Source organism: Aythya ferina, assembly GCF_964211825.1.
Source record: "Aythya ferina genome assembly, chromosome: 5".
Taxonomy (NCBI): domain Eukaryota; kingdom Metazoa; phylum Chordata; class Aves; order Anseriformes; family Anatidae; genus Aythya; species Aythya ferina.
The window spans coordinates 29,105,923-29,120,138 of NC_140301.1; the positions used below are offsets into that span (position 1 = coordinate 29,105,923).

Below are 14,216 nucleotides of genomic sequence, written 5' to 3' on the forward strand. Positions count from 1 at the left end.
ACACTTGATAATGAATCCCGTTTCCAAGAAAATAATTCTAATGGCAGCTTGTTTGGGAGCACCCCATCTCCACTGAAGAATTCATGGTTGTTCCTCATTTTCAGAGTTGGGTTATCTCCAAATCCGTTTGTGCTACTTAGTGATTTGGTTTTGGTTAGCAAGAGATTCCAGCCTGTATCCAGAGTACCCTGACAACCTTTAAGAAAACCACAGAGTGATGTAATGAGCTCATGCATGGAAAAATAAACAGCTCTAGAGAAACCAGCAGTAGCAGCCTCAAGTAAATATTCTGCAGTCACTGGGGTTTTGAACATGACGTTATTTGAAAGGAAGAATGAGTAATATATTAAGGTTAGCAGCTGAAGACAGGTTTGTGTGTGCCTAGTTTAAAAAAAAAAAAAAAAAAGAAAAAAAAAAAGGGGGTGGTGGTGGTGAAGAAAAGTAGCTGTTTATTTCAAAATCCTGCTTGTTGAATGCGAGCCAACTTCACGTGGCCTCTTCTGTTTGGCTCTGGCACCCAAGCACCAAGGCATCTGATGTGACAGCTTTCCAGTGACAGAGTTTTCTGCTGTCAGGAGCTCTTCGTGGACAGGGTTATAACTGTAAATAAAAATGGTGGTATTCATATTTTTGTTTTCCTTTTTTTTTTTTTTTTTTTTTCAATTGAGTTTACTTGGAGCCCAAACTTTAGGGCTTCTCAAAGGGAAAAACAGCTTGAAAGCCACTTGTTCCCTGCAAGAAGTAGAAGTGCACTCTCTACCCTACCTGAAGGGGACCCTCTGTGCTCTCACAACAGTGCAGTTTGTCTCCAAAGATCTGCACAGCGAGGTGGGATGTAATTATATCAAATGTATTTCCAGGACATGGGTTTTCTGGTTTGTTTGTTTTCCATAAATTTTTTCCCCTCTTGCAGGAGAGGAGGAAAAAAAAAAAGTGAGAAAACCCACACAGCACCCCAAAATACCACTCTCTCTCTAGTAGTCATCTAGGAAGTGATACCACTTTTCTGCATGCCTTTATTAAGGAACAGGGATAGTGGTTGCTTCTAGGAAAAAGAAATTTGTTTCCCTAGGCATATGGAGTCTTTCTAGGATTCCATGCATTAACAAGGAGTCTGTGCCTTGGACACTTGGAACAGTGCAGGGACCAGGGAGCCAGAGATAGGTTCAGATTGAGGCTCTCAAAAAGCCAAGCACTGGTTTTGAATGGGGGCAGTTTCTCACTTGTGCTTATCCCTTCCTGTCTTCGCACATGGCACTTCCCACCTCATTATTTAAAGGCATGTGAGACCATGGGCTTCTGCTTCTCCTCCTGCTTTTCTCCTAGGTTCTGCTTCTACTAAACTGGTTGTGTTAGTTGCAAAATGACTGGCTGTCTCTATGTACCAGGTGTGTTAATGTTACTGTCCAAATGTCTGTTACAGGATTGTAGGCTTTTCCCCCAAAATCTGGGGCTGGTTAGTGTTGGTCAGGCCATCAAGTGGAGGAGAGAAGCAGAATCAAAAGTTGATGTCACATTAGCAGAAAGTAGGTTGAGAAGGGGAAGTAGCCAGACACAAATATGGTTTAGTGACATTTGAGTAAGATTTAGTGACACTGGAATTGGAGCATTTTGGTGCATGGGCATGACATCTTAATGTAGACTGCAGCCCTTCTTGCTGAATGTTTTGGTGCCTTCCTCTGATTTGGGCTTAACACCTGGGAACAGTGACTTTTGAACTTCCCTATATCTAAAGAATAAAAAATTTGTCAGTGATGTCTAGAACAAGGACTCATAAAAGGGAACCAATGAGTCAGAAAGCTTTTGCCTTTCCTACTGTCTGCAGGCTCTTGTCCTGCATCTTGAGTCAGTGCTTCCCGATATAGTCCTCCTCTGAGCTGTCAGAACTATTGGACTAAAACCTGTCACTTCACTGTCCCACCTGCCAGAACTATTTATCTTCAAACCTTGATGATTTTCCTCTCACCCTTTCTTTTTCTGAGTGGCTTGTGTTTTGTTGTTTTTTTTTTTTTTTGTGTGTGTGTTTTTGATTTGGTTTGGTTGGTTGGTTTTGTTTTGGAATTCATCTTAATTTAGGCAGTGGAAATGAAGCAATCTCAGGAGAAGCTCACATTGAGTATGAATTTACTAATTCCATCTAATTTACACTGCAGATCTCTATTCTTCTCCGCTGAGTTCCTGCTTCCTTGGAACCCATAAAATGCAGCGTTTTTTCTCTCTTATTCTCTCTGTTCTCTCATTCACATCCTGCTGCTCCATCTGTGGTTCAACTAATCCCCTTGACCACTGCTCTGGGGGGGGACAGGAGTCTCTTTCTCCCCCCTGGAGGTCCTGAGAAGGTCTGACAGAGGTCGTGCCCAAGCGTGATTCTCCCACAGCCTCACTGTGACAGGTGTGGTGAAGAAGGTAGGATGCAGAAGAAGCAGGGAGAATGGAACGATCAAGGACCAGGACCCTTCCCAGACAGCCTGCAAACAAAGCCATAAATAACGTGCCACTGGGGACTAGTTAATCTGCTCTATGAAAAGGTGCAAAGTATACAAGTGGGAAAAATAACATAGTATAATAATCGGCATGCAACCGTAGGTGTTAAACCATATGCAGCTAGGCAAATAAATGAAGCTCCCCCTGAGTGCTGTGATAAATCATTCCCAAAGAATTCAGTCACTCCCCCCTCCCGATCCCCCAAAGAAAGAAAACAAATTACTCTAGACATGGAGTCATGGCTGCTACTCTGCAGCTGCCAGTTAAGGAGAGTGGGTAGGGAGGAATAGGAGGGGGGCAGTAAGTGGCAAAGATGTAAGAAGCTGGGGTAAAAGGAAAAAAAAAAAAAACTACAAAAAACCCACCACCAATTGCATTTGAGGTTAAACCAACAAAGATTTGGAGGGGAAAAGGAAAGGAAAGAGATTGTAGCACCAGGCACAACCTGGGCCTACAGGGAGAAATGGAGAGAGGAGAGGACAACTTTGTGAAGTTTGTTTTGCTTTTAAGCAGAGGCAAGTTTATATGAAAGAATTGCATTGATTTGCCGGTGTCCTTAGCAGTGAGGAGCTCCTCACTGTGTATACTACCACAATTTGGCACAGGTTTGTTCGTGGATCTGCACCTCAGACATCCATTTGAGCACATATTGATGCCTGTGGGTAGACTATACCTACTGGCACATTGATTTCCTGCCTTTCTTAGAATGTTCCTGTCAACTTCAAGAGAAAGACCATGGCATTTCTAAGGTGCCACGGATAAGGAGGAGTGGTTTAAAAGTAATGGTTGGACCTCCGCTCTAGGTTCCATCTGGAACAGTGTAGCCCTAGTAGGCCTGTCCTAAAACCAAAAGCCCTGGTGGTGTTTGATGATTATAGAACTGAGGACCCAAATGATTTGCAGGAAGCCAACTGAATAAAAACAGGTTCAGTGGTACACAGAACAGTATCTCCAAAAGCGTCTGCTGTCCCTGACGTTGTCCAAGGAGGCTGTGTATATCACCTAATAGAGCACAAGGCTATGAAGGAGCAGAGCTGTGTTTCAAAACCCCTGGAAAACCCTGTCCCTCCTGTGAAACCTTCCTCCTTTTAGTGGTCACCTTAGGGTGGAGAAGTGGCTCTAGACTTCAGTGGGTCTTGGAGAGGGAGCGAGTAGATGAAGGGGAGAAGGGAACCTTCTGCAGGAATATCAGTAGAGCTTGTGGAGGAACATCATGGAATATCTGAGGTAAATGTTGGCTGTGGTCTCATTACTTCCAAAGCCTCATTTTAAGAGCTATGAGCTGTGTTGTAAGAGTTCTGTGCATATTTCTGCACGGAGGGCATGAGTAAAAGCTGCCATCCTCGTGTTCTTTTTCTCTTTGCGGTCCTCACATATTTGGCATTATGCTAGGCTACCAAAATAAAGTGGTCAGTGGGGATCAGCAAGGACATTTTGTGGTACAGTTCAAAGGTGTCTTAGCTGCATGTTTTTCAGTCTGTTGCAACAGTAGCTGGAAAAATCTGGTAGAATATCCCAGGAATTGTCTCTGAAGAGTCAGGAAAGAAGGGCGTGCAGAGGACCTACACTAAGAGCCAGGCAAAGAGATGGGACTGTGTGTTTAAACAGCAAGGCAGCCTTCAATCTCCTGGAGCACATGAGGAAGGAAGATGTGTTAAATTGGCTACCCTTGCTCCGGGTGAATGGAAAGGCATTTCTCCAGTTTTACCAGTTGTAATGCAGGGACGTATGTGATCCTCCTGGCATCATCAGACTCCCGTCTCATCTTACTTAACAGGCCCTGATATGCTGCAGCTTCTCTTATGTCCAAATCCCATACACTAGGTCACTGAGTTTTCAAAGCCCGAATGTTTTGCCCAAAGACAGGTTGGTTCAAGCTAGGTGTTTAAGAGTAAGTGCTAGTGTTCCTGTCAGAGGCAGTTCCCCGTGTCTCCTCCTCCAGTGCTAAATGCTGCAGGAAAAAGCCGGTCTGTCAGTACATGAAAAGACTCATCAGACAACACACTTGTCTCTTTCTCCGTGGCTTTGCTCATCAGCACAAAAGAGGAATGTTACTGTAATTAGGTAGACTGGTCTGAAGTATTTCTTACCTGCCTGTGACAGTTTTTAAAAGCTTCTATTTGGTGCCCTATATTTATGCACTTACAAAATTGTAAAAATGCTGTGCTCATACAGTCCAGCCAGCAGAGGTAAGCAAGGTCTCCAACAACTGCCATGCTGGTTGTTCCAAGTACTATTAAAAACAGGTGTGGAAGTAAAAATAGTTTCCCGGTAAGGTTAAGGCTCTGGTGGAAACACCTATAGCTTCTCATTTTATTGAGTAGCATTCCTTAGTGTGGAAAGAGTGCCATGAGAAAGAAGTGTAGGGAAAATGAATGTGTTCAAAGACAGGTGGCTTATCTCAAAGCTAGGTATACCACAAGCTAACAGGGCTTAGAAACTATGTGGAATGGAAAAGAGGAGTTGGAGAAGAGAAACCACAGACTCCGGGTAGCTTCCTCTCAAATTCACAAGCGTGGTGTCTAAGGTTGGAAGCATTTCTACTGCTGAGGAACTGTCCCGATGTAAAGAACTGAACAGGGCTCCCTCCATTTTGGTGCCAACTTTCCCTGCTCAGACTGGGAGCTGTTGTCATCGTGAGGGTATTGCACAGCTACAGCTGTCATACGGTACATGGCAGACAGATGCTTTAGGAAGATCAGACTCTGAAATCTGCAAACTTAAACCTGCTCAAATCCCTTGAAGACTTCAGGCTGTGTTTTTAAAGAGAATGCCTTGGGCATGTAGGATCTGCTGGAGCTTACCATTCTCTGTGAGAAGAGCGGGAAAGACCTGAAGAGGTCGCACAGTTTGTTCCACCCTGATTTGACTCATGATTATACCCAGATAATGGCAGCTCTGTGCAACCTGTGCCTAAAACGGCAACAGGGTTCCTTCACCTCTTTCAATGATCAGTTTATCACCAGGGCTTTTTTATATCAAATCTTAAATCTCATTTCTCCAAGTAAGTTGACTGCTACTTGAACTACCCCTGGGGAAGAAAAAAATGATCTATGACCATCTCTCTTTTTTTTATATAACAGCTTTTAAATCTCAGAAGACTGAATGTCATCCCTAGACTAAACAAATGGAATTCTTTCAGCATTTTCTCATAGATCAAGTTTCCTAGACCTCTGCCTGTTCCCTTTGCTCTCTTCTGCACTGTTGCCAAAAGGTCCACCTCACCCTCAGCGGGCATTGCCCAGAGGTGGACATGCGCTGATTTAAAGGCTCACAAGTTGTTAGTGCCTGTTCCTTATGTATGAGGCCCTTGTCACTACACCCCACAACTAGATTTACCTGTTTTGACTTCAGTTGTTTGCAGTGTCATGAAGTTGCAGACTTCTTTGCGGTCTACCTAAACCATTTTTTTCCAAGTGTTGCTGTCTCGCCAGTAATTTCCTTTCCACACGTTGGATTTCTCTTTCCTGGTTATTTTGCTTTGTACTTGTAAGTTGTGATCGTACTGCTTTCAAACCATTTGTCAAGATGACTTTGAATTCTTTCCTGAATTTTCATCTGTAAAATGGACGCTATGTTCCACTAACCAAAGTGGCCACTTACTGGAATTTGATGCAAGACGCATCTAATAATCTTTTTTAATATGAGGGAACTATTTCACAGAGAGCTTTTGCCTCCTGGAGCATGTTTTTCTTAACCTGCAGCGTTAGGCAACTATTTGACAGTAATTGTATGTAATGTCCATTTCCCTCATTTGCTTATAAGAGTGACACAACTTATAATATGCTCTAATGAACTAGAATTTATTCAGAGCTTTGTCTAAAGCATTGTTTATGATCATGCAAATGTTTTCACTTTTTTTTTTTGTTGCCAGAATGATGTACTGTAGCCATAAAATAGCACTGTCTTCTTTCTGCTGCTAGTCTGGCTACAGCTCTAGGAGGGCTAGGACTCTGTGACTGACAGAAGGATGGTAGAAAGAGTCTAAGCTCTTTCTGAATGACAGTTGAGTTAGAATTGCAGGGACAGGTTTCAAGATACACAGCCATGGATCTTTATTCCTATGTGGTTTAGAAATTGTGGCGCAGGCTCCTTTCCTAGCTGGGCAGCACTTAGTGCCCACAGGTTCTGCATAGCGAGCATGTGTTGGGCACTGAAGGGTGGCTTCTACCTTCAGCAGGTTAACTCTCATCCCTGGGACAGTGCTTCACTCCTTCAACTATTCCTCCTTATTTCAGGCTAGAGGGGAGGTATGAACATCATGAGGGAATGCAGGGCAGCTCTATCGCTTTGAGCAGAATGAAAATAGGGGAGGGATGTGTTCCCTGGCAGCTTAGGTTTAATGAGCCACTTGGAACAATCTGTTTTTAAAATTATAAGCCACCTGTTGAAACTTTGCATTGTGCTTGTTCAGCGCTGGAACATGTAGTAATCTCTGTTTCTTCTGTAGCCTTACACCTTGAGAAATGAAATTGGGTGAGTGTTAAGGAAAAGCAAGGACTGCTCAACTGTTATAGTGTGGGAGCACCTGCAAGGCTTTTCTTTTTACCTTTATGTTTAACAGAATACCCTGGAAGGACTACAGTCCTAGACAGAACAGGGTGGAGTGGGTAGCAGAGCTGATGGCTAACAGAGGTGAGGAGAGATTTATGCTATCCTCATGAGCTGTGTTTGCTCAGCTGTCATTGTGCTCCTAGTAAACACAGAAGGGGTTGTTTCTCTTCCTCCACCCATATCCCTGCTTTGGGGACAGGCAGCTGGTGCCTATTCACTGCCTTTCTTTGGTGGCCCTGCCAGCCCTTGTGAAAGTGCATACCGAAGGCTTTTCACATTCTCTTTCCTTTCCGAGGTGGAAGGGGTGCAGATTTGGGTAGCTGATACCACCTGTGCTGAACCTTCTCTTAGGAATGAGACTGTGCTTCCTGCCTGCAGCCTTTGTGAGCTCCACACCTGGACTGAGGCACCTGCTCTAGAGCGCGCCCAGTCCTGTTCACATCAGAGCAACATGCAAGCACCTTTCAGCTGGTAAACAGGATATGTTAAAATAGCCCATTTAAGGCTCCTCTTCTTTGTCAGAGCAGTGTAACAACAGGCTAAATAAAAATGAAAGATCAACCTCATTTAAATTAAGCTTCCTTGGGAGACAAACAAATGCTTTCTCTCACTGGGAGGAAAACTGAGGCACAAAGACACTTAGCCCTTATTTTTGGATTGGCACAGGATGTTAGTAGGAATTTGGCACCAGATATCTCTTTTGCTGCCTTTCATTCTGTACTGCGCTAGTTCCTGATGCAGGGGAGAGCTCAGAGCTGAACAAAAAAAATTTGGGAGAGGCAGGCATTTGATTTTTTTTTTTTTTTTTTGAAATGGCATTTTGAAGTCAGGTCCCTGCTGCAGCACTAACAATAGGGGCTGGTCAAGAGTCTTTCAGTAAAAGACCTTTTCCTCCCCTTCCGATGAATGCTTGTTCATTAAAACTGAAGCTTTTTGTGGGAACTCCATGGGAAAAGTTTCTCTGGTCCAGATGGAATTTCTGGTCAAAAGAAGAGAGAGAGGGAAAGAGAAGCAAATCCGCCCTGCTCAGGAGTAGCCCATGGCTCTGGGGTTAGGCTATTCCCATAGGTTCAGTAGGGCTGGGGAGAAGCACAGAGGGAGGTTATGCCCTCAGATTTGGAAGGAGGACTCCTAAGGATGTAGGGATCTCTCCAAGGTGGTTGGTTTTGGTGTCATAGTTAGTCTTTTTTTTTTTCTTTTTTTTTCTTTTTTTTTTCTTTTTTTAATAAGAAAAAAACAAACACGTACAGAAGAACAATATTGAAAAAATAATCATCTGTGGTTGGATGGGAAATCTTCCCTGTGTCCCACCCTTGTCCCACCCTAACCATCCTCAGCATCCTTGCAGCCCCAGTGCTCAGTGTTTGGTCCTTTGGCTCTGCCAGCAGTGAGAGTTGTTACACATCAGGAGAGCAACAGGGGAAGGCTGCTTGGTTCCCAGAGCAGTGCTTTGCCTGAATCCAGCCCCACAAGCTGAGCATGAGAGCTGTAGAGCCCAAGCCTTTGGTCAGAGGCTGCTAGACGCCCTCCCTTCTCAACTTTGCAAGGTAAACAAACACCCCATCTCTTTAATAAGCATCTCGTTTATTAGACAGTCAGATGAGTCCCTTACCTCATCCATCATTTTTATTTTTATTGTGCAGGCACTAGATGTGTGTTTGAGTGCGTATACTTAAGGGACCAGGAATGAGAGACCTTTTTATGAATCTGACCATGTATTTCTCAGAAGGCCATTACTAGGGGAAAATAGTTGCATAAATAATGTACAACTGCAGATGTCCAAACCCTGCTTTCCTGCAATAGCTCATGGCTTCAGAGACGCTACTTTTAAAAATGTTTTAAGGAGTGTTAGAAGCAGTGAGGAGTAAGAAGTAACTCAAAGTTAGCATTTTAGAGATGAGAAATTAAAGTAAAATGTTTATTTCTGCCAGTGATTCTCTCTTTTGTGTCTGCATGCACACCCCATCTTTTTGTGCTGTCACTGAATTTGATGTAGCCTGGATTTGCTGTCACTGAAAGGTTTTGCTACCCAGCACCTGCAAGCTGGCAACTGTTACTCAGCGTCTTTGCTGATGGCTGTCATAAGTCAAAGCAGAGATGGCAGAAAATAAGGGAAGGCTGTTTATCACTCACTGATTTGCTGTCTTAAATATTTGTCTCTCCCTAAGTGTTTAATATAGGGAAAGGAGGAAAGCCTTTCCCTATAGCCTTTCTCTATGTCTTAGTCTGCAACCTCCATTAACTGAAACAGGGAATGGGCTTTTAAGTACCCTACCCATGCAATAAAGATATGCTTCTTTTTGAGATGACACTTTAATTTCATAGCTGGCATTAAACCTTCTACCTTAGCCATAGGCTTTCCCTATCCTCCATAAACTTGGCCTTGGCAGCAACAGCAAAGTTTCCAGTAAGCCACCAGACTGGAACAGGCTGACTTGAGTGTGCTGGAGCCAGGATAGCATCTGATGGTCCCTTTGTTACCAGAGAGGCTGTTCTGCAGGGTCATGCTGCATGAGGTTCATGCCAGGTCCCATACTAATACTAGGGAAGCTGATGGTATGGATTTCCCAGCTGATTTTGCTGGCTGTTGGAATATACATAAGATATTAATATTCATGTTTATTTTGAAGGGAATTAAGAGCTGTTAGTGATAGCTTGGAGGGAAGAGCCTCTCCAGGGGCTGGTGCTAGTTAATACTCTCTTCTGCCTATTAGACATAGGGCACCCAAGGAACTTTCCACAAGTCTGCTGTCAGAGCCACCATTTAATGTCAGTGTAATTGCTGCTTTGATCCCCTCTAGCTCAGGGAAGATAAAGTTGATCAGGAAAAGGTTCAGAGGAGGAGCAACTGGATCAGCTGGGACTGTTCAGAGTGTAAGAGGTGAAGTAGGAATCCATAAAGCAATGAGAGGCAGTGAGGGAGCGACTGCAGAGTGATTATTCACTGGCTCATCCTTCGGAAGAACTAGGGTAGGAAAACAAAACTAGTTGGAGCCAGGTTTAGATCCCACCAAAGTATGTGCTGTGTTCTACACACAACATGTAGTTGAGCCAAACACTTGCTGCAGGGTGTTGTAGTCAATAAAAGTTTACAAGGAGGGATATGGCAAACTGGTGGAAGTGCAAAGCCATTACTACTTACTGAATGCAAAGTCCTTCTGTTTCTGCAAGTTTCTTACCCATAAGCGGTTGAGACTGGAAGAATACAGGGGGAAATTAAGTATATGCTTGTCCTAGTTCTCTGTTCTCTAAGTATCTGCTTTTGGCCACGATTGAAGATCAGACAGACAAGTTGGGCCTTTGTTTTACCACAGTATGGCTGTTTTGTGTTCTTTAGGGTGCAATGAAATAGATGGGACGTGCATAGTGGCTGCTTCTACATGCATGCTAGAAAAGAGAAAAATCACATCTCCTTGCAATTTCAGCTGCAGTGATATGATTGTTAACAAAGGGCCACTGAAATGACAATGATGGGTGACAACGGTGGGGTTTGCATTTTTATATCTGCTTAATATCAGCTGAACAAAACCTGCAAGATTCTGTCCTCACATGCACGCTTGGCAATTTTTGTCCAGAGATTTTCGTAGCGCTGGTTTTGCAAGACTCAAAAGACCTGAGAGATCTTGGTTTGGGTTTGTGCACTCAGGAAGCTTTGGGGATTTAGATCGAAAAATTCCCGGAATGTAGTTCTGTCCAGTAGGCGTTTGTTTTGTTTTGCTTCTTATATAAAATGATGACAGGCAGGGAATTCTGGCCCCGGCTGTGCTTCGACAAGCTGCATGAATGCTCCTCCTCACCTGCGGCCCGAGGTGCAGATTGCCACCGGGCAGCCGGCGGGGCCCCCTGTGATGTAAGAGGCTCGCAGGGAGCCTGCAGCCCTCCGCTCAATGGCCTCTCTGTCCACATGCAGCCTGGGAGCAGTCACGGGGCCTGTTTTTTTCAGATGTGAAATCTGTCAGCAAAGTGAAGTCAGCTTAAATATCAGCTGAGGCTCGAGCTGCCTTTCGGTTTTTGTTGACTTTATCCCCCTCCTGCTCCCTCCTGATCGAGTTTCTCTCTGCTTGAGTCAGACTTGCCGACACTTAAAAGTTGGCGTTCTGTGTTTCGGTTGTGGGGGTTTGTGTGTGGCAGGCTTGAGGTGCCCTCGAGGAGAGGGAAACCATGCTGGGTCTTTGAGGCTCCTTTTGGTAGGTGCTGCGGTTTGCTCAGAAACCAGCAGCAGTGAGGCCGGTACCCAAAGCACGCTGTGATGGGGGAGATGCTGCGTTTTGTGTGCTCCACCTGCTGCTACCAAGCTGAAGGGTGCAAGCAGTGAAACATCACCCTGCATGTTCCCCACACGCAGAACAAAAGCTCCTGTCTGTCCTCCCACAATTTGTCACCAAAATAAAATATAAGGCATAACCGATGGGGGTGCAGGCAGGCAGGCAAAATACACGGGGACAGCAAGTGCTGTTGTTTCTGTGCCCAGCCTGTCCCGGAGCAGGGTGCTCAGGTAATGCTGTGGCTGCAGGTTTGGGATGAGCCCCTGGCATCAATGCCTGTCAGTGCTGAAACATTTTGTGTATTGAAAGCTGGAGTTGGTTCCCAGTTTTGACTTTTTAAAGAGAAAAAATGGAGTAAACTGCAAGGGAGGGGAAAGCTAGGGAAGGAGAGAACTTCTGTTCCCACTTGTGGTTTTCATTGCTCTCTTAAGGATAACACTTAGCACTTGTGTTGTCTTGTTGTTTTTTGGTTTTGTTTTGTTTTGTTTTGTTTGTTTGTTTTGTTGTTGTTTTGTTTTTAGCCCAGGCTTCATATGTTTTAATTCTGTGATCATCAGCTTTGACTGCTTTTCTCTCTTACATGCATGATTTCTTTTCCTCTCACTACCTTTGGTGGTTTCCAAGGCTGAAGTTGATTTCCTACTCTTCAAAAGGCCAGAATATTTGAAGACTTCCAATTGAGAACTTCTGGCTGTTGAGACAAATAGATCTTAGTATCCTACGGATACTCTGTGCATCTCTTACCCCTTTAATGTCTGGTCCACACAAGAGGCAGCAGTAGGGCACCTTTCCACGCTTCACTCCTCTGCAGATGGTGTAAAAAAAAAACAGCATTAGGGCTGAAGTTATTGGGTACCAGGCTTGGTGCATGTCATCTGTGTCCTCTGTTCTTGAGTTGATGATGTCCTTGGAAATATCCTTTCCTGTGGAATTAGCTGCTGAGGTATAGGGTCCCACCTACCTCAGGGTGGATGGTTAAGAATATGGTGTTGGTTGGGTGTCCTTGACTTTCCAATTGGGAACCATGGTGGAGTGTGCGGGAGAGGTGCTGGCAGTGTAGGGAAGATGGGATATCCCATTCTGCACCCCTCTGGTGCTTTGTGTTCTGGATAAATTGGTGTTTAAATGGTACCATTCTGCTCTCTTGGGCTTGTGCTGGAGGAATGCTATTGAGAAAGAAGAGTGCCCTGCATTCTGGAGGAAGAGATGGTTGGGAGTAGGGCAGGCCAAAAACCTGGGTGAACAGAAACAGTTTTCTTGCTCTCCCTGGCTTGCTGGACATGTAGCTGTCAATGTCTTTAATCTCTAATCTTGTAGCATTATAATTGATTGTAGGAAGAAGTTCTCAACCCTCAAGTCTCTCACTCCGTAGGGTGCAGGGATGTAGGCGTACTGGTGTTTACTGGGAAGAAAAGACACAAAGATCTCCTGTTGCGAAGGGTATCCCTGACTTGCTGAGCTGAGGAAAGTGATCTTGATTTGACTTTATTTCTCTGTTCCCCTCCAACCTCCCTCCTGTCTTCTAGAGAAAGTTCACTCCTGCGACCAAGAAAGGCAGAGTGCCCTGGAGGAGGCCAGGCAGAACCCCCGCGAGGGTATCGTCATCCCCGAGTGTGCTCCGGGAGGGCTCTACAAACCAGTGCAGTGCCACCAGTCAACTGGGTACTGCTGGTGCGTCCTGGTGGACACAGGACGCCCCCTGCCTGGTACTTCCACTCGGTAAGAGCTGTAAGCCTGGTGAGATGCCTGTCTGGAGGAGATGAGATGTGAAGAAAATAGTGTTAATGCACCTGATAAAGCTATATCACATAGTTCAGCGTCTGCTGTTCTTTTTCAGCTATGAGACCCCAGTGTGTGAAAGTGATGCCAGATCGAAGAGCACAGAGGTTGATGATCCCTTCAAGGACAGAGAACTTCCAGGTTAGTGAGGAACAAAATCCTGCCTCTGCCTTCTCTGCTCATCTCACCTTGGGACTCTCAAGAGGCCGAGAAGACTCTTGTTGAGATGGGGGATTTCCTTCACTGTGCTTTTTTTATCACGGGTTTTATTCTGTGTTATTTTGGATAACTTGAAGAGGCTGGGAGTGTTCTTGGGGCTGGTTTATTACCTATCTGCCCTTCCTTTAAAACACGTCTGAGATCAGAATTGTAGGGGGGTTGGGGGGGGGGAAGTTGCCTGAAGGTTCCCTGAGGAAAGAATGTGCTTGGCATTTAAAACTTTTTTTTCTTTTTTTTCCAAACTGCAGCCAGGACAGTATCCTTTCCATTTAGCAGGGCTTTTCAGCAGCTTGATGGCCATCTGAGCAATAGCGGAGGACACAAATGTCAATTGTCAGTGGACCAACTGGTTGCCTGACACTGCAGGGGCTGGCAGGACAGTATTTGTGGTGCACTAAGGTCACTTAATGCCGTGTGTTTATTTATCTGAACTAGATTCCTTGCTTTCTACTTGGGGCCTACTTTATTTCCCATTGCTGCTTGCTTTCTGTTCGTCTTTCCCATCTTCACAAAATGACAACTCACAATTTCCTGTTTGCATACCTTGTTTCTGTTAAGAAGAGGTGCTGGGTGTAAGTGTCTGAGCAGTTCTTAAAAATGCCATCCTACCTGCCTGTGCTCTGTTTTTTCTTCCCTCTGCCTTTGTAAGGAGCAGAGTGAAGAGCCCTCACAGAGATCAGCCATTGCTCTCCTAGGTGGGAAACAGCTGTTCAAAACCAGAAGCTACAGTGGGTCCCTTTCCACCATGAGGGAGCACTAGAGACCAGGAACTCCACAGAAAGAGCTGGTAGCACTTCTCTTTTCCTGGCTCTTTCTAGGACTAACATAAAGTGAATTATCCCTGAGCAGGTTAGCAAAGGAAATGAGATTTGTTCCAGATTTGCCTTCTGCATCTCCTAATTCTCCTCCTGCTAG

At 44.7% G+C, this 14,216-nt stretch overlaps 1 protein-coding gene across 9 annotated transcripts in view; it reads left to right on the plus strand.

Annotated features, from left to right (window-relative positions):
* The window catches only part of SMOC1 (SPARC related modular calcium binding 1), a 123,950-nt gene that overhangs the window by 85,279 nt on the left and 24,455 nt on the right, over positions 1 to 14,216 (plus strand). For all 9 annotated transcript variants that reach the window (XM_084519890.1, XM_084519891.1, XM_084519884.1 and 6 more), the window contains 2 exons: positions 12,830 to 13,022; positions 13,141 to 13,223. In XM_084519890.1, coding sequence (XP_084376016.1) covers positions 12,830 to 13,022; positions 13,141 to 13,223 — 276 coding nt within the window. The remainder of the gene's footprint in view (positions 1 to 12,829; positions 13,023 to 13,140; positions 13,224 to 14,216) is intronic.